This window comes from Carassius auratus, unplaced genomic scaffold, assembly GCF_003368295.1.
Source record: "Carassius auratus strain Wakin unplaced genomic scaffold, ASM336829v1 scaf_tig00215261, whole genome shotgun sequence".
NCBI classification, from domain to species: domain Eukaryota; kingdom Metazoa; phylum Chordata; class Actinopteri; order Cypriniformes; family Cyprinidae; genus Carassius; species Carassius auratus.
Window position 1 is genome coordinate 261,745 of NW_020528011.1, and position 20,708 is coordinate 282,452.

At 36.9% G+C, this 20,708-nt stretch overlaps 3 protein-coding genes across 5 annotated transcripts; all 3 read right to left on the reverse strand.

Moving 5' to 3' along the window:
- Positions 1-757: 757 nt before the first annotated feature.
- Positions 758-6,669, reverse strand: znf410 (zinc finger protein 410). 2 transcript variants are annotated; one of them, XM_026259766.1, is made up of 11 exons: positions 6,409-6,667; positions 5,898-5,958; positions 5,763-5,814; positions 4,779-4,902; positions 3,690-3,863; positions 3,098-3,416; positions 2,447-2,628; positions 1,776-1,865; positions 1,517-1,636; positions 969-1,064; positions 758-891 (listed from the first exon to the last, which is right to left on the reverse strand). In XM_026259766.1, exons 3-11 carry the CDS (start codon positions 5,793-5,795, stop codon positions 794-796), a joined length of 1,236 nt encoding a protein of 411 aa, XP_026115551.1. In that variant the 5' UTR covers positions 5,796-5,814; positions 5,898-5,958; positions 6,409-6,667; the 3' UTR covers positions 758-793. The 2 variants fall into 2 exon arrangements, with proteins under 2 accessions (XP_026115551.1, XP_026115552.1); XM_026259767.1 differs by lacking the exon at positions 5,898-5,958 and having other exon boundaries at positions 6,409-6,669.
- Positions 6,670-7,264: 595 nt separating this feature from the next.
- Positions 7,265-10,913, reverse strand: cipcb (CLOCK-interacting pacemaker b). Its single transcript, XM_026259755.1, has 4 exons — positions 10,639-10,913; positions 9,843-9,970; positions 9,642-9,778; positions 7,265-9,525 (listed from the first exon to the last, which is right to left on the reverse strand). The coding sequence occupies exons 2-4, from the start codon at positions 9,949-9,951 to the stop codon at positions 8,860-8,862; spliced, it is 912 nt and encodes a 303-aa protein (XP_026115540.1). The 5' UTR covers positions 9,952-9,970; positions 10,639-10,913; the 3' UTR covers positions 7,265-8,859.
- A 296-nt stretch (positions 10,914-11,209) lies between these two features.
- Positions 11,210-20,153, reverse strand: pgfa (placental growth factor a). 2 transcript variants are annotated; one of them, XM_026259812.1, is made up of 7 exons: positions 19,629-20,153; positions 16,199-16,232; positions 13,941-14,137; positions 12,743-12,822; positions 12,635-12,664; positions 12,490-12,555; positions 11,210-11,758 (listed from the first exon to the last, which is right to left on the reverse strand). In XM_026259812.1, exons 1-7 carry the CDS (start codon positions 19,704-19,706, stop codon positions 11,734-11,736), a joined length of 510 nt encoding a protein of 169 aa, XP_026115597.1. In that variant the 5' UTR covers positions 19,707-20,153; the 3' UTR covers positions 11,210-11,733. The 2 variants fall into 2 exon arrangements, with proteins under 2 accessions (XP_026115597.1, XP_026115596.1); XM_026259811.1 differs by having other exon boundaries at positions 11,212-11,758; positions 12,490-12,558.
- Between the last annotated feature and the right edge of the window lie 555 nt (positions 20,154-20,708).

Here is a 20,708-nt window from a genome sequence, read left to right on the forward strand (position 1 = left end):
AATAAACCTTTTTTCAAAATCAGATCTACATTTGTCAAAATCTACTTGTTTCAAAATCAACTTTACACTCGTCAAAATCTGCTTTTTTCAGAATCAACTTTACACTTGTCAAAATCTACTTTTTCAAAATCAGATCTACATTTGTCAAAATCTACTTTTTTCGAAATCAACTTTACACTCGTCAAATCAACTTTTTTTCAAAATCTAATTTACATTCGTCAAAATTGACCTTTTTTTCCAAAATCAACTTTACACTCGTCAAAATCTACTTTTTTCAAAATCAACTTTATACTCTTCAAAATCAACTTTTTTTCAAAATCGAATTTAAACTCGTCAAAATCAGCTTTTTTTAGAATCAACTTACTCGTCAAAATCAACTTTACACTCGTCAAAATCAACTTTTTTTCAAAATCAACTTTTACACTCATCAAAATCTGCTTTTTTCAGAATCACCTTTACATTCGTCAAATTAAAAACATATTTTAGGGTTTAAGTACTTTTTCTGGTTGGCAGAAAAAAAAAAAAAATTCGCTCGCCAAAACGTTTTAGCTTTTTGTCGAAATCAACTGAATAAGTAGTTTTTTGTTTTGGTTCAGGGATTCTGTAGAAATGCTCACATGTTGTTTAGTGGCATGTCACTGTTATGTTATTGTTGATGTTTATTTTCAGATTGCAATTAATAACAATAAATGTCTGACTGGAAGGTGTGTGAGTGGTTCTGTAGTGTTTCTAAAGATGAAAAGATGCACTCGAGAAGCACGTTTCTTAAAAGAGTTTATTTACAAAAGCAGCGTTAGAGCAAAGCCACCACATCATCGCTGTAGGCGTGGCCCGTCGTCATGGTGACCAGGTCATGGGGCGGAGTCAGAACCACGACGGCGTCTGCTGCACCTGAGCACACAGAACACGTGTGATGATGTCACAGCCGCGGGTCACGTGACCGTGTCAGAGAGAGCATGCGGTCGTACCTTGAGTCGGTAAGATAGCGTGATGCAGATTGACGCTGACCATCGAATCACCGCCGCCATCCGCCTCCAGCAGACTGCTGTGAGTGAGCGCTTCAGCTGTCAATCACACACAAGACACGCCCACAGTAAAACACACTTTACTACGTACTACACACACAGTGCAGCGTCCTCCTCTCTTTCACTGTCATGAACAAAAACAATTACAGTGACTCGTTTGATTAAAGAACTAACTTTAAAAGAACATTTTTACTTTTAAAAAGAAAAATTACTTTTGTTAGTCAAAATAGTTTTTATGCTTGTCAAAAATCACTTTTTTCCCTGCTCAAACATCAGTACAATGTACTAAAATGACAACTTAAAGCTACCTTGAATAATTGTAATCAACTAAAAGAAATGGCAAAAGCACTTGAAATCATTTTAAGCTAAACATTTCTTAAAAGCTAACAGAAATGAGAAAGGCACAACACAATTACTACAGTGTTCAGAGCTGAGAGGGTCGGTCGAAGCATGTTTAAAGCGTGATTCAGAGCTGGTCATGAATGTGTTACCGGTGTCTCTGCTGTCCGCCGGCTGCGTCTCGTCGCTGTGTCTCTTCTTCATGTGAACGTTCCTGCTGCCGCTCTGAGAGAACGTCTTCCCGCAGATGGAGCACACGTGCGGCTTCTCACCTGAGCACAGCACACACATCTCACACACACTCTTTAAACACGGAGCCGTCTGATCAAACGGTAACGCATCACATTATTGTGTGTATCAGTTCATCAAGAGCCAGTGTAGAGAGAGGAGTCAGGAGTCATGTGACCTCACCCGAGTGGACGAGCATGTGTTTGCGCAGACTGGAATATTCTGCGAAAGATCGACCGCAGCCTTCAGCTTCACACAGGAACGGCTTTTCACCTCAAATACACAGTTTAAACGACAGGACTCAGTACTTACATCACCTCATTACTGACAACATTCATACCAATTATTACCAAATAATTAAATACATATAATAGATATAATAACTAAATACCTAAGAAGAATGTATAATATCAAGAATATTAATAAAATGTATAATATCCAGTATGCATACATATATATGTGTGTGTGTGTGTGTACCGGTGTGTGTGTGTGTGTGTATGTGTGTGTGTGTGCGAGAGTGTGTGTGTGTGTGTGTGTACCGGTGTGAGTGAGTGAGAGTGTGTGTACCGGTGTGTGTGTGTGTGTGTGAGAGTGTGTGTGTACCGGTGTGTGTGTGTGTGTGAGAGTGTGTGTGAGAGTGTGTGTATGTGTGTGTGTGTGCGAGAGTGTGTGTGTGTGTGTGTGTGTGTGTGTGAGAGTGTTTGTTGTTCCGGTGTGTGTGTGTGTGTGTGAGAGTGTGTGTATGTGTGTGTGTGTGTGCGAGAGTGTGTGTGTGTGTGTGTGTGTGTGTGTACCGGTGTGAGTGAGTGAGAGTGTGTGTACCGGTGTGTGTGTGTGTGAGAGTGTGTGTGTACCGGTGTGTGTGCGTCTGTGGTTCTTCAGGTTGCCGGCGGTGGTGAACTTCTTGCCGCAGTTCTTCTCGCTGCAGATGAAGGGTTTCTCTCCGTTGTGTGTTCTCATGTGAACCTGCAGCCGCTGCAGAACATAGAAACTCTTCCCACAACCCTCGGCGTCGCAGCAGAACGTCCGGTCGTTCCTGAAACACACACACACACAAGTCCGTCGCTGTAAATACTTTACGTGTGATATTAGCAGTGCTGGGGGTAACATCAGGTTGTGGGTTCGAGTCCCAGAGGAACAGATGTTAGGTTAAAACACGTTAGCCTGAATGCGCTGTAAGTCGCTTCGGATAAAAGCGTATGCTAAAGCAAAAATGTAAATGAGTTTTTTTAAGTAACTAGAATTTATTACTTTTTAATCAAGAAGGAAATATTTGAGTAACTTGTTCAAATAAGTTCCTCTGTTTCTCATGTATTGTTGATTTACTGCTCGAGAAACATCTCTGATTATTATCAGTGTTGAACACAGTTGTGCTGCTCAATATTTCTGTGATGCACTTCCAATCAAACGTTTAGTTTTTTAAAGAAATGAACACTTTCACTGGTGTGTGTTGCATGTATGGGCTGAGTGTGTGAGAGACGTGTGCAGGTGTGTGTGCTGGTCACCGGTGGGTCTTCAGATGGTATCGCAGGTGTGCTGGGTAGCTGAAGGTGCGGTGGCAGCTGTCGTACGGGCAGCGGTGGATCTTCTCTGACCGGACCCTGGGCTCCTGCTTCTGCTCGGACTCAGACTGACCGCTGAGGATGTGGTCAGGGCTGCTGCGTGCGTCTCTGGCCAGCTGTGCTCGTGTGGCGGCGATCAGACTGTCGTGAGCCAGCTCCTGGACCCGCAGGTACCACGGCGCTCCGCAGTCTCCAGACGAAACCTCCTCCTGCGCCTCGTCCACATCGTCCTGAACCAACACCAGCGGCTCGGCCGACAGCCCTGCAACACACACACCGTCACTGCATCTGTGTGTGTGTGTGTGTGTGTGTGTGTGTGTGTGTATCGACAGCCCTGCAACACACACACTGATGTCATCGGAACCAACACTTAGTGCACCCATCTCAATTACTTCATTAAAGGAATGGAACTACACTGCACATAATGATTCTCTTGCTCAGTATTATTGTTCTGTTTCTAGTAGAAATGTCTTAATGTTCTTGAATTAAGATGCATTCACTCTACCAGTAAAGTGATTGTAGATAAGCGTCGCACCTTTGGCCAGATTGAGCAGGACGTAAGACGAGCTGTCGTGATTCTGGAGGTCCTGCAGGATGGGGGGCGGGGTCTGTGCTGGAGGGGGAGGAGTCTGCAGCTGAACCACCAATGGGCTTCGCTCAGGGCCGAAGTCTGACAGCGAGGGGGAGGAGCCATGACTCAGAGCGCTCTCTGAAGAACACAACAATCAAACAATGAACTGAATTAATCTTCACATGTGAACATTTTTTTTTACAATATTTCTAAGCAAATTCTAAAATTCTAGAAAAAAAAAACAATATTGTAAGGTAGCTCTTTTCTGTTTTTAAACTTAAATAAATAAAAATGTATTTGAATTAGAAATTTAAATACATTATCACATAACCAAGTTAGTGTTTTAGCTGGTTTTTTCCTTTCTAAACACATATAATAATAATAATGGCAAAAGAAATGGTGCCTTATAAGTGCAGTACTTGAAAATATAGAGACAGGTGTACAAATAAAAGTATAAAAACATAACTAACAAAATCCTTTTTATTAAGATATAAAAGCTTATGCATTTGTGAAGGACTCTGATGTTAGGATAGATATAAGGGTAAAAAAAAGTAATAAAATTAAAATAAACAATTGAATTTAAGTTTATTTGTACGATACAACTTTTTTTACGATACAAATCATGCAAAGCAATGTTACAGAAAATTAGGTTTCTACAATATTTAGTAGTAACTTATCTATTTATCTAAATGAATAAAAATAAATAAAATCAAATAATAAAAATATTCTAACATTACTGAAAACACAGTCATTAGTTAAAATATCAGATCAAAATATAAACGTAATTTGTAAATAACTCAGATTGTTGAGATAGATGTAAGGGTAAAAGAATAAAATAAAATAATGAATAAAAATAAAAATAAATTAAATAATAAATTAAAATGAAATAAGATAATAAATAAAATAAATTAAATTAAATAAAAAAATAATAAATTAAATATTTCAGCACAACTGACCACACAGTAATTAAACTGAGATGTTTGTGAGAATATAAAAGCAGAAGTTTGGAGCTGTGTTTCAGAAGGTTTTCTCCGTTGACTCGTGTGTTTGTACCTGGCAGATCCAGCGGGCCACACTGTGAGGACGACAGCAGCGGAGCGCAGGACGCTTTAGTGTCCACTTCCTCCAGACTCCGACCCAGCGGGACACACGCGTTCTGAACAAACTCAACCAACAGCTGCAGCACACACACACACACACATCAGTGAAATAACACACTGCTCATCTGATACATCAATCATGCATCCTCCAGTAACAACAGAGAAGATGATTACTGAAATAATGTCCAGTCTATACATCAGAATACGATTACCACAGAAGAGTTTGATGGAATTAAGATTAAGCCATACATATTAATTGTCCTGTAAAACATAATTATCGTTATTATATTTTAAATACTATTTTTATTTATTTATAGCAAAACAGTAGGAAATGTAGGAGGATAAAATATTTGTATATTTACTGTTTTCATCTTTGCAGTTTATTTTGTTATAATTTTATACATTTCGTTTAAAGATAATTTTATTACAGATCTTTTATTAAAACAGTATTTGTTAACTATAATATCGATGACATTTCTCATGTAAAAGACAATAAAAATGTAGAAAATATATATATATATATATATATTCTATTATAAATAACAGAAACATTTACCCTTGTTAACTTCTAATACAATTAAAATTAAAACTCATTTTTATATTTATTATTAATTATTATTGTTGCAAAATACAATTTTTTTTAATTGTTATTCTTTTATTCACTGTAAAGAAAACCCAGTTAATGTCCTCTACAAAAAATATATATATATATATTTACAAAGAAGTTATTTAATAATAATAATAATAATAGCAGTAGTAGTATTTTATATGCATATTTATATATAAACTAATTTTTTGCCAAAATGTGAACACCGACAATCTGGAATTAAAAAATAAATAAATAAAAAAGAATAAATTGCAAAAATGCAACTCAGTTTTTTCCCTAAATCCAACAAACCCTAGTATGAGGAATCAGGAGTTATGAGGAGAGTCACACCTCGGGTTTGGAGTCCAGTTCATCAGAAAGCATGGATTCAGCCGGATGTGATCTGTGCACACAGAGAGAACACACAGTCTAAATATGAAGAACACCAGTCCTATATTAGAGATTATTAATAGAGCAGTGTCTCACCAGCGCGGCTCTGCGTCACAGATCTGAACACACTCACGTCAGAGACGCGCCGTCATGACGCCTGCGTGACGTCACGAACACATTAACATACTAATGAGCGCACTCCTCAAAACACCAAAAATATGAAAAAGATCGAGCTGTGCTGAACAAACGCAGTCAGACTTACATATCAACACAATCACAAATAAATAAATATAAAGCGAACGATTCGCATAAGTTCATAAATAATGATGAAATCATCAGAAATGAATTTAACTCGCTTTTGAATCGATCACAAGGCTGTGAGAGACTAGTTAACCTCAACTAAAGCTATCTATCAACGACAGGTCTGATATTATTACTACAGATGTCTTATAAACACCAAGTATTCGTCATAATGAAGAATAGCATTAGCCACCGTTAGCTGGAGCTCAATCTGTCTCGTTCTGCTCGCCCTCATACAATCAAACACCTCAGACACGTGTGAAGATGATGTTTATATCACACACTCATCTTTATCAGCTCTGTTTACCTTCATCGCGGTGTTCTGGAGCCGCTAGCGGAGCTAAACACAAACACGAAGACGGATAGAGAGCACTTCCGGGTCGCGCGCGCGCACGCGAGGACGACTGTACTTCTCGGTGAAGAAAAGACTCTTTATTAGTGTTAGAGCAATTTAGACTGATTTATTTTGCCAAAAATTTACTGATTTTCGTTGAGCGATGCACTTTGTGAATCCGTTAAGCGAATCGTTAAAGGAATCGGTTCAAAACATAAGACTGTATGGTTCAAAAGAACACGAATCAGGCATCATTAGCGGCTTTCTTCACTCACGATGAACCGACTCTCTGATTCTTTTGAACCGATTCTTTCTGAAAGACAACTTTTTTTTGAATCCTAAAATATGATTACACTGAAAACATACAAAAACACATAATTATATGACAATAATATTTTTCTTAAATATTATTTTTAAACAGTAAAATGTTACTAAATTAATTTTAATATTACGTTTTTCATTTTATTTTCAATTTTTATTTTAGTTACATTTGTGCTTTAATTTAAAAAACATTTTTATATGCTTATTTAAACATTTTAAAAGTTAAAAGTAACTGAAAATCAGAAAATTTTCCCTGCCTTTTAAAAAATATTTAATGTGCATTTTATTTAGTTATTTTTTTTATTTTTTATTATGTTCATATATTTTTATTTTATTTGTGTTGACTGACACAGAATGGAGATTCAGAGACACATTGGACAATTGAAACTATTTTAATAAATTTAAGACACAAATAAAACCATTTGACAGTGTTAGGGTTAGGCTATTCAGTAAAACGTCTTAAAAGTCAAAGGGTGGGAAATAATAAAAAATGTAACAATGTAAAAAAACAAAGAATCAGTAAATGAACATTTAGCCACAGCTTTGGTTTTGTACAGCTGAGCAATGTTTGATAAATGAACTGAAGATGATCTAGAACATGTTTTACTGATTGTCAGTCAGTATACATCATACACACAGATGAACAGGATTGAGCAGTTATGACACATAAACCCTTCACAGTTCTGCTCTTCTCACAACCGTACATGTGACGATCATCTACTGAACGCCAAAGAAAAGTACAAAAACATCTTCATACACAAAACTGCATATTATTATTATTCTTACAAAAGACTTGAATAACAAATATCAGTAATAAGCACAACAGTCAGAATCAGACGATAGATGGCCTCATTGTTTTTGTGGATTATAGCTCAGAATAAGAAGCCCTTTTGGCCTTGAAGTGATTCTGAATCATTCTTTAACGCTGCTTCATGATGTTTAATGAGCTCTGAATCAAATCAATCAGACAGAAAACACATGGAAAGCTTTATCAAATCTGCTGGCTTACAAAAAGGTTTATTTTTAAATATTATTGCTACAAAAAAGGCTTGGACTGCCATTAAAACAAGGCAATCCGTGTCAGGAAACACCAGCAGATTAACACTATGGAAGCAATGGATTCAAGAAATAAAAAGGTTATTGCAACTTTCTATCTTACAATGTTTGGACTTTTCATTTCAGGATTGCAAATTAAATCTGCACCGTGATACATAAACTCAGAACGGCAAGATGTTTTCTTCTTAGAATTAGGAGTTAACATTTCGATCTTTACTGAAACATAAAAATCTCACAATTCAGACATTTCTTTATAGAAAAGAGTGTTAATATCTCAGTTTTTTAATGCGAGTTATAAATTGTAAAATGCAATTTAAATCACAATTTCTGAGTAAACTCTTAATTCAGACTTTTCTTCTGCAAGTTAACATTGCAATTCTACATGTTCTTCTCACAGTTCTGACTGAACATATAGCAATTCTAAGAAAAGTCTGATTTCTAAACTAAAAAACAAAACTATTTTTTCCCTAGAGAACAGAGCTCTCCTAAAGCACCTGCTGTTTCTACTGTGTACTGTATGAAAGCACATGTGTGTGAATCACAGGAACACTCTTCCTGTGTCTAATGCTTCACACCAGCACATGTGTCATCTGAGCACCTACACGTGCAGAACAAGCTCCTGGAGTAAAGCAATGCTTTCGGAGCTAGTGGTAATGAGAAGCTGCCAAAGAAAGCCTGAGCTCTACGTTTGAAGAATGAAGCGTCACTGAGTAAGGCCAGATGAGAGCTGATAACCACAGAGAGCATTCTTCATTATTCATCATCACAAACAAACACGATGTGTTCTTCTCTGACAGACTCACAGCACTCGTCCAACACTCCTCAACAAAACAGTATAAAAACAATTCACCTTATTAGTTCTCAAAATACAGATATGGATCCCACAGAACATGAGCCAGTCATATTTCAAATCTAAAACAAGAGAAAGAAAACTGTATTTGTATTAATCCTCCGAACAAACCACTCATCAATGGAGAGATGATCTATTCAGCTTTTAGTCTGGTTTTGTGCTCCGGGGTCACATATCGTCTGAATATCGTCTTGGTGTCACTTCATGTTCTCTGGGTCTGGCGGCGTCCTGTCCTTCCCTCGGTCGTCCTCTTGCATGTTCGTCCTCAGCCGGCTCCAGATGGACGAGTCTCCGGTCTGCAGCGCTTGCATGAACAGGTCGGTGTGTTCTCGCAGGAGATCCAGCTCCGTCTGCGTCCGCCGGTTCTGCCGGATCAGCTCTTTCGTGCGCAGCGTGATGTCCAGCAGCCCTGACCTGCGGAGGATGTTGTACGTGTTGCAGAAGCGCTTGATCTTGTCTGATTTAAAGGAGTGTGCATTAAGTGTCCCGTCTGAGGATTCGGGTCTGTGTTTGGCCGCATGTGACTCGACGGACGCTGGAAGAGCGCTGGGTAACTGCACACTAGCAGACGAGTCGTTCTGATCTCGTGAGGAAGACGAGCTCTTGACTGAGGAAGAGGAGCAGGAACTGGAAGCAGAGCTGCTCTCACGCGCCGCGTCTCCGGGATGAGGAGCGATTTTAGGGTAGGATTTGAGGATAGGGAGGTACTTTCTGTGCCGACGGCGTTTAGACAGGGGTCCCTTGTGCACCGGGGCGGGTCTCTGCGGGACGACGGGTTGAAGGAAGACCACCTGAGGACGAGGAACCACTTCCTGCGACGGACTGAAGGCCCAGGGCTTCAGAGACGAAGGGTTCTCACCAGACTGCAGAGAAAGCAGTAAAAGTTTGATCTATTCAAAAATCATGATTTCTAAACAATTCAACTGGAACTAATCAGAAATATCGTGAGGACCAAAGCAAACGCAGCTGTGACGTTCACCTGCTGTAGAAGCACATTGTTCATGAGGATGACCGGTGAGAGGCTCAGAGCTCGGTCCACCGCTGCGGTCAGCTGTGATGATCGTGAGGACGACTGTGACACACCGTCTGTGTCCGTCTGATCCACCGAGCCACCGTCTGCACAAACACACACGTGAACATCATCTCAAACACTACAGGACCCAGAGCTCTCCTTACACACCTGAGAAACCCGAGTCCCTCTCAGACTCCGGCTTGGACTTCTCCATCCTTTGGTTCCTAAACCCGGCCATGTCTCTCATGTGAGCTTCATCCTTCAGCCCCGAGCTCATCCTGTTCCTCCGTACCAGCCTGGAGCAAAAAAAAAAAAAAAATAAATCCCAAATACATTTATTTCATATTTTGATTCGAAAACCCCATAACATTTTCCTGAGATGTTGATTTATGACAAACAATCTGAAAATGAATCACACAATGATAATTACAAAATATGATCATATTTCCCCAAGGATGGTCGATTTATCAAAGAGGGAGTGGTCATGATGAAACTCCTGAATATTTGATATATTTGGAAACCCAGAATGTGCTCTTTACAGAATAACCAGACATACAGCTGTGGTCTCAGAGATATTCACTCAAATATGATAATGTCCACTACAGAGACAAAATCTGCACAGCTGCGTCTCTGGAGGATTGTTATTGTGGGCCGGGCGTCATGACGTCACCAGCCACGGCGTGACCAGCTGACCTACTTGATATCCAGCAGCACCAATCAATCGTTACCTGTCAAACATCAGATGATCGATACTTGTCGTAGAAGTACATTACATTAAAAAATATAAGTTTCGTGTCTAAACGTCAAGCTTTCACTCTAACCACATCGCGATACACGCCAAAGCAAAGCAGCTAGCGCCATTAAACACAAGGCCTGCCGTTTAAAATCCCCTCAGAAGCACGTAAACGTTCATTCTAGCGACATTCGTTCATTCAAACAACGCAAACGAACTGAGACGACTTACTTGAGTGTGCCGCGATGACCGTGACTTCATCCGGTAACCGGGGATCCCCAGAAACGATAAAAACAGGCTCTCTGTGCAGTCCTCCTCAGATATAAAGCGTAGAACAGCGTTCTTCTGAGAGCGTTCCGCAGCGGAGCGTCAGTCACGCACAACACGATACACGGTGCCGGACACGAGACCTGCGCGCGATCCCACAAGCCCCGCCCTCACGGGGACGTTTGACATTAATGAGGCGTTAATACACTAATATTCATCTTATGGCTAAATATGAATCGTCCGTTAAACTCGCGAGAGCGCATTCGGTTAATTATTTTGCTTTTTTTTTTTTTTTTTGGTTAATTATTTTGCTATATTTACGTTGGATTCTTTGACGTGACGCCATCGTTACGTTAATGACTTGCCATCTTATCCAATCAGAGGCTACGCAACCGCTCTGACTGGCCAACCCTAGCGCAGGAGGCGGGGCTTGCCGGCATTCTGCTTCTGATTTGTTGAATGGGCTTTCCTTTTATGTAGAATGTGGCGTTGCGATTTTCTCCACGCTCGTTTCGGATTGGTCACTGACGCAAGTATTAAATATATGACACGTGACTGTCGGGCGAAGCGAGAACAGTGTGTTCAACCGCAGAGGGAAGAGAAGACCTTAATTTAATCTGGAGACTTTGAGAGATGACTTAAAAGTCCTCTTTTGTAAATAAATGCATGCATGCACAGAAAACTCACTCACTCCATTCTAACAAAATAAAACAAATAGTTTTATTTCTTTAAATACTGTGAGTTTATTGTTTTATAAAATACATTAAGACACATAATGGGGATATGAACATACATAGTGTTGTTTATATAATTTTATTGTAAATGTCCCAGACTGTTGAGTTAATTGTATAGCAGCACTGAGGTATTTCACATTTGCTCACTGATAAAGCCTGTTTCCTTCAGTTTAGCAGCGTTATTGACTGGTTTCTCAAAGACAATCTGTGATCCAGTACTGTCAGTATAAACACAGATGTGTTGATCGCTAGAAGCCGGGTTTTGTGCTGATCCTGATCCTGATCCAAAGTCCAGAAGTGCTTGTGTGATGAATGGAGTCTGTGCCTATTTGCCATAGTGATCATCATATCTATAAATTAATATGAATAAATGTATGAATGAATAAATTCAATATTAATATAAAATATATAAATAATAATAAACACATATAATAATGATAATTAGTATTTTGTATAGAATAAATATAAAAACAGTAAATGACTAAAATGATTGATAATAAATAAAATATAATAGTTTTTTATATAAATGGATATAAAAATATATCACTACAGACACTATTGCTTCCTGCAGTGATGAATATAAATACAATATAAATATGCACAATAAAAATTTTTAAAAAATTATAATTTAAATAATTCTAATAGTTTTTAGTCTGTAATAGTAATTAAAATCAAATATTTTTAAAAAATTTATACTTGGATATTATATATATATATAAGTTGATTAAAATGCCTTTATTAAATGCTTTTAATGTCTACAGACGCTATAGATGCTGTGATGGTCAAGAGCTTAGAAGATGGTTATTTCAAATCTATTTTAGAAGATTTTATTTACATCTACTTTTGTATTTGAGCTCAATATACAGGTGTAACATGAGAATTCACTGAGAATTACTTTTTACTTAATCATGAAAATATTTAACATTAATAGATGGCATGTAAAAACAAAACACCTTCATCCTTTATGACCAGTCTTGTAGAAATTGAATTAGACTCATTTCTTAGGACTAGCAGTGTATGTGTGGGCCCTTGTGAGCACTAATGAGTGAGTGTGACGCAGTGCTGTGAGTGTGTGGCTGACCCCGGCTGTGTCTCAATCCTCATCCTTCCTCTCCGTCTCCTCCTGCGTTTGCCCTTCCGCCTCCTCCTGCTGAGGAAGAGCATTCTGAGCCTTTACTTCAGTCATTTACAAACACCAATCAGTCTATCAGTCCATCAGTACTCACTGCTGATTTCTCAGGTGGTGTCGCCTGGGCCTGGATGACAGAAAGCGAGTGGGATTAATAAACAGAAAGCTAGACAAGAGAGAGAGAGCAGTGGAGAGACTGATGTACCTGCACTCACAGCTCTGGTGCTCCAGGAAGGAAAGCAGCACATATTCTCTGCTCCTCTCCGCCGGGGTGATTCTCAACAGCTGATGAAGGACACAGAGCGTTCCACATCAAAACATGAAGGAATAGCTCATCCAAATAAATAGATAATAGCCAAGACGCAACTCTAGAGAGAAGTTTTAAATGGAAAAAACTCCTGTGTTTATCTGATGATCAAATTTCAGGGAGGTATTTAAGAGGACTCCTAAATTTTTCACAGTATGCTTAATAAAGGAGTTAAAATATCCCAGATTACGGTTAACATTAGCCTTATTCACCTGAGGCCCAAAATACAATACCTTTTGTTTTACTAGAATTTAAGCACAAGACATGTCCTCTAGACATTCAAACAGATTTCTTAACCCTTTCATGTCTTTTTGATTCAGAGGCAGATATATTTGTGTATCATCTGCATAAACATGAAATGGCCCTCCGTGTTTCCTAATGATATTACCTAGAAGAAGCTTATACAAAGAAAACAGGGTCGGGGCGAGAATAGACCCTTGGGGAACACCATAAGTCAGAGGAGCAACTGAATAAACCGTATTTCTGATGCCTATACTGAGAAGATCACAAATTAAGGATTTAAATCAGTTTAGGGTTTGGTCTTGAATACTAACACACTGTTCAAGATGTAAAAAGTAAGAATGGTATGGTCAACTGTATCAAATGCAGCACTCAGGTCCGATAAAACTAGAATAACCGAATGCCCTAAATCAACCAATAACAGAATGTCATTTAATACTCTAGGTAAGGCAAGACTCGTGCTATGATTTTCTGTTGTTGCAGTGATAAAAACAACAAATGCTAAATTAAAAATATAATAATAATAATAGGGATTTTATTACTCTTATTTCAGGTTTAGTGTGTTTATTTAGTGCATGAAGTTAAATAAAAATGAGTAAGGTTGCTGAAAAAAAAGAGTTTATTTTAATTTAGTCAAAGTTTTTTTTTTTTTTATTAATTTCATGTAACAATTTTTTTATGGTTTTGGTTTTAGCTTTAGTTTTCGTTAATAACCCTGATTCCAGTGTGTTCAGAAGTCAGCCGGATGTTTTTGTTGATGTTTCATCACTATGAACTGCAGTTTAATGAAAACAGCTGTGTGTAGAAGATTCTTATCTTCAAGCAGCGTGTGTGACTGAGGTGACAGTGTCTGTGCCTGGATGCTGATGTTGTGTGTGCTGGCGGGGAAACAGGTCAGTTTGTCATCGTTGCAGCATCCGGAGCAGCGCAGCAGCGGCACACAGCCGGGATTATAGATGTGTTCGACTCCTCCGGGATACTCCTGCTCCACCTCCACCATCTGCTCCAGAGAACGACACTGACTGCGGCCCCACGCCTCAGGGAACAGCATCACTGAACACACACACACACACACACACACACTCTGGGTTGCTATCCTTGTGGGGACTCTCCATAGGCGTAATGCTTTTCTGCTGTACAGACCGTATATTCTATCGCCCTACACCTAAACCTACCCCCCACATGAAACTTTCTGCATTTTTTGATTTTCTAAATCTCCATTCTGTGTGATTCATGAGCTTGTTTACCCGTGGAGACCTCAGTTTAGTCCCTAAGAGCCTGTGTGTATTCAAGTCCCCACCAGAATAGAAAAACATGAACACACACTCACAAAAATGTAAATAAAGAAACATGTATACACTGTAATTATGAAACAAAGCAATATATTTATACTATCAGTGAAAACTGTAAATATTCGCGATGAGCGCTCCGAGGTTCTGATCTGAATCAAATGATTCGTGATTCGCGATCCGGTTGGAGCGCTTCGAAACAGTGAATCATTGTGACACATGGTTTGACCACTGATCTTATATATATAGATCAGTGGGTTTAACTGATTCTGAGTTCTGAAAAAGATTTTTATAGCGTAGCCTATTTCTTCTCATGATATCAATGGTATGACCCTTTTCAGATTTGTTTCATTATAAATTTCATCCCGTGTGTACATTTATTTATTTATTGTTAACCTGGGAACACATCCCTTACAAAAAAATTGACTAAAAAAATAACATAGTAACCACAAATTAACCATGGTTTTGCAATACTAACCATAGGTTAAACATAGAAAAACTATAAAGATTCGTTGCACACTGTCTGAAGCTCCGATCTGAATCAAAAGATCCACAAACCAGCTGCGAAGCAATCTACTGTAGACAACGATTCTTTAACCATTATTTCAGATCTGGACTTCAGAGTGCGAATCAGGAATCATTCAATTCTCGAAATGATTCACGAACAAAGTTCCGATCTGAATCAAATGATTCGCAAAAGCCGTTCGGATTGGAGGGCTACGATACAATGAATCAATTGGTGACGCAATGGTTTAACTAATGGCAGCGCTGGATTCTATTGACACTAAGTGCACACAGCAGTATTTTGCAATTAATGTTTACATATAGGCCTATTTAATTGTTTGATCAAAATTACTGCCATAGAGACAATTAGTCGCTGGATGTTGGTAGAAACCCATCATTCCTTACAAAAATGTACATATTGTAGTAAAAGTGTAGTAACCATGATTTTTTTTTTTTTTTGCATATTGTTTACCATTATCATAACCAGTTTTACTACAAATACCATGGTTAAACTATGGTCAGTCTATCAAAACCATTTTAATTTTCATAAGGGTTAGCATTCCTAGTTCTAAAACTTTACTATAGATGTTAATAAATTAATAAATTAGCCTAATAAAGAAGCATGGATAAATGAGAAAGAAAAGAGCAGAATGTAATTGACATACAAATAAAAATGAAAAATACTAAAAGCGCATAATAAAATAAATAAAATCCTCCAAATTATAAAAAGAATGAAAGACAGCTTTATCCTCAGCTCTGGACCTCAAGCTCATCAATTAAAACCAAAAAAATAAATAAAATTAATTGCAATGATTCGATCTCTCATTCAGAAAGACTCGGTTGATTCCTGAATGAATCAGTTGTTCGAACGAATCGAACGGTTCAGTGACTAAGACTTGCCGCCACCCACTGGCTGTTTTACAGCAATAATATAGTATTATTTCAGTTATTTAAATCAATATTTGTATATCCAAAACTTCATATGTACAACATTATTCTCATAACATTGTTATTATGAATTTATTTGCGTTCATGCCACCTCCAACGCTGTGTAAAAAAAATACAAGTCTGTAAATATCAAAATTCTACTTCTGTGCCACATATAGTGCCAAGATAATTTTTTTAAAGTACTGATTTCATCTTAATTGTATCTTTCTGATTTCATTTCAATTTGACATTTAAAAGTTTAGAAATATAAATGTATGAATTTGACATAACAATGACACATTTTTCAACACAAGGGGTTAATAGCAACACACATTTTGACTTTTGGCCTATATCCACCACTTATTATAGAATTTATCATGGAAGATAATCTTACCTTTGGAGTGGGAATTGCCCAGAATGGTTAAAACCTGTTTAAAAGAAAATGATAATTAATAATAATAATAATAATAATAATAATAATAATAATAATAATACACATTATTTGCATAGCACATTTCATAAAGTGCAACTCAGATCACTTTATAATAAAAACTACTTTTCAACAAAACCAAAATAAATCAAGAAATAAAGCTGAAATACATATTTGCATCAAATGAAAAAAAAGCAACTGTTTGAAAATGCAGTTGAGCTCAGCTTTTTTTGTTTATAAATAAGGTCTCTTCTGCTCACCAAGACTGGATTCATTTGCTCCAAAATACAGTAAAAATGGTCAAATATTATTAGAATTTAAAACATCTGTTTTCTGAGTGAATCTGTGTTAAAGTGTAATTTATTTCTGTGATGCTCCGCTGTATTTTCAGCATCATTCCTCCAGTCTTCAGTGTCACATGATCTTCAGAAATCAGAATAATATGATGATTTACTGCTCAAGAAACATTTCTGATTATTATCAGTGTTGAAAGCTGTTGTGCCGCACAATATTTCTGTGGAAACTGTGAAACATACCATTCAATAATTGGGAGTTAGAAATAAATGCTTTTATTAATCTGCAGTGCATTAAATTGATCAAAAGTTACATTTATAATTTAACAAAAGATTTCCATTTCAAATAAAGCTGTTTTCCGTTCATCAAAGAATCCCTCAGAAATGGAACGCATCACAGTTTCCACAGAATAATTGTGCAGCACAAGTGTTTTCGGCTGTGTGTCTCGCTGCTTTCAGACATTCAATCCTGTCTGTTTTCACACGGGTCTGTCTCCACAGTAACAGGCTCGGACCCGGAGCATCTCGCAGCTCGGCACGTTTGTTTATTTCGTGTGCGCAGACACGTCTCCTGTGCATCCACATGAGAGACGAGAATGAGATTGTCCCATTGTGTCTGTGCTCTGAACCGAGGCTGACTGAAGCTCGTCCGTGGTCAGTCCTGGCTCCCACCCATCGTCAGGGCCCTTCATACGCCCACACACAGGAGCTGTACATTAATTAGAGCGCACAGGCTCTCAGATCTCAGATGAGAGAGGGACTAACTTTAGACGGGAGACGTGCAGCTCTGCCACTATTGCCATCAGGCTTTCATCACATTCCAAACACGTATAAAACACAAAAGGAGAAATATTGAATAATCTTTATGCAACTCTTTTCCATACAATAACCATAAAGATTTTCATTGCACTTTAGTTCAAATTAGTGTCACTTTTGTTCGTAAAAAAAACTTAATCAAATCTGCAACGGTGCGTCAGTTTTCCAGATTTCATATCTTCGGGCAAAAATAACACAACCCTGCTTCTTGAGAAGTAATTTCTACAAAACCAGTCATAAGGGTAAATTTTTTAAATTGAGATGTATACATCATCTGAAACTGAATAAATGATCTCTCAGTGATGTGTGGTGTGTGAGGAGGACAATATTTGTCTGAGATACAACTATTAGAAATCTGGAATCAGAGGGAGCAAAAACATCTAAATATTGAGAAAATCATCTTTAAAGATGTTCAGATGAAGTTCTTAGCAATGAGTATTACTAATCAAACATTAAGTTTTGATATGTAGGAAATTTACTAAATATCTTGATGGAACATGATCTGTACTTAATATCCTAATGATTTTTGGTATAAAATTACAATGTATAATTTTGCCCCATACTATGTATTGTTGTCTATTTATGACACAGATTCTTATAAAAGCAAAAATGCTACAAAACACATATGCATCATACATGTAAAGTGGAAGAGCAAAAAATAACTTACTTTTGTAATCAGCAGCTCAAAATTAGTAAATTATTATGCAAATATGATGCTCAGATCTTTTTTTTTTTTTAAGATCTCTGTTTGCGTTGAACAGCAGAAAGAGTTGGACCTGAGAGAGACCTGCCACACAAACCCTTCTTATAAACGTCAGGCCTCTTATTTAAAGATTCATCCTTATATCTATAGAGGACAGAACAGCACTGATTCGGTTTACAGACTGTCAAAGTATCCAAAGTACAGGAAAACATTGCCTTTACCAATTACATATAATATGCAATAAAGAAATTACTGTAACACTAATAAAATCAAGATACAGTCACTTCTGAAGCATGACATTAAGTTTTGTTTTCTGAAAATGTTTAAATTTAGCTGGTTTTTTTTTTTTTTTTGCTTAAAATATCTGCCAACAGGTATCTCCCATTAAAATATATTTTTTTTCTTTAAAGCAGAACTAACAAAATGTTAATCATTTTCTTTAGTATTATAAATGTTTTTAGAAAACAAGACTTAATATCTTAAATAATTTCACTTGTCAAGTAAATACATCCTGATTCAAGAATGTTATTTATAAACATACGTTTTTTTATACTATACTTCATTTTTTTTTTTTAAGAAAGCAAGACAATATCTTAAGGCATCTCTAAATTATTATCTTGTTTAAAGAACATTTAAATATTTGTACTGGATAACAAAGTAAAAATCATTTTCAGTGTTTATCAATTTATTTTCTTTATTTTTTATATTTTTTCCTGTATAAATAATATTCTTAAGTAAAATTATTTAAGATATGAAGTCTACATTTCCCCCCCAAATTTAAACAAACAAACAAACAAACAAAACAAACCAATAAATAAATAAATAAATAAATAAATAAATAAATAAATAAAATATCAAAATGTTGCTTCAACAAAAACATCTGCCAAAATGGGGTAAGAAAAATAATTTAAACGAAAGGCTAACAAGATTGTTTTTTTTTTTTTGTCCCACTGGCAGATAATTTGCTTATTTAAATGAAAACTAACAAAATATTTACTCATAATAATGAATCTTAAGTCATTTTACTCGAACAGAAAGTTCATCTCGATTCAAGAAAGTTTAATATATTTATACTAGAAAACAAGACAAAAATATGTTACAAAAATAGTGTAAATACCAGTTGCTTCAGTTATTTATAGTAACTTAGCACTGAAGAGAATACATTTGGAGAAGTTACATTGTAACGCTTTAGAATAACGGTCTGTTAGTTAATGTTTCTTAACTACTTTAGTTAACATGATCTGAGCAAGAACAATCCTTCGACAGCATTTATTAATCTTAGTTGATGTTAATTTCAACATTTACTAATGCATTATTCAAATCAAAAGTTGTGCTCGTTAATATTAATTAATGCAGTGTGCATCAGCATGAACTAACAATGACTGTATTTTTATTAACTAACATGAACAAAGATGAATAAATACAGAAATAAATGTATTCTTTATTGTTTGTTCAATGTTAATTAATGAATTAACTAATGGATCATTATTCTAAAGTGCTACCGTTACAATGAATTGCATTAATTAGAATGAATTAGGATTTGTAAGCCAGTGCCTTGAGAATGGTAAACTGCTGAAGTTACCTGTACAAGAGGAACGTAGAGCAGAATCACAGCCAGCTGCGACACACAGACCAATGTCTTCATGTTGAGAGTGTCCATGCACTGCACACATACACTCTCTCCAGAACACACTGCATTTTAATTCATCCACCGCTGGACAGCCATTCAGTCAGGTGGCGCTCGAACGATCCAAGTAGCTCCTTAAAATAATCTACAGGTGTCAGAAGAAATCTGAAGAAACCTTCCCTTCTGGCAATGGGCTCAGTGTTGTTTGTTGGCAGTGATCAGCCCACCCTCTAAGCTCCTCCCCTTCACTGGCCCACCACATGAGCAACGCTGCATAATTGGGTCAACAGTGCCTGCCCTGCTTCGGCTGTTCCACTGGGATGACTGACAGGTGCTTTATGTTCCACTTGCCTCCCTTTTAAACTCCACAAACTAGAACATTGCCATATTGTGGCATGAGTTTGGCAAGTTTCTCCAGCAACTACAAAAAAAGCTACTGCAGCACTCACCATTAACCCCAATTCTGAATAAGATACACCACTGAACACACGCCAACACATCTACTATAAAGCACATTTAACATGCACCATATAAACTTACAGTTGCACTAATGCTATAATTCAAGCTTATAACTAATGCACTTATATTCATGAGTTAATGCATAACTCATGAAGAACAAACCATTTATTAATAATTACTGCATCGGCAACAAATGAACATTCTATATGTGTCATAATGTATTAATTCCATAAAAACATATATAAACAAATGAAGTAAATTCACGTTCATTGCCACAATGGTGCGAAGCCATGCCTTTCAACATCCAGTTGTCTGTTTTAATTAAGCATTAGCTAATGACTTGCAAAGAAATCATGTTAAGACTTAATTTGTTAAAAATCCATAACCACAGGGACATACTACTTAATTAGTTAAAGGAATACTCCTCCCTAAATTATTATTATTATTAAATCACATACACAGAACTGTAAAGGTATTCACGGTCACCTATCAAATTAAAAATCTGGTTTAATTTTAAAGACAAGTCTTTGCCAGAAATGTATAACTATTGTTCAGCAGAATGTACATAGCCTACTA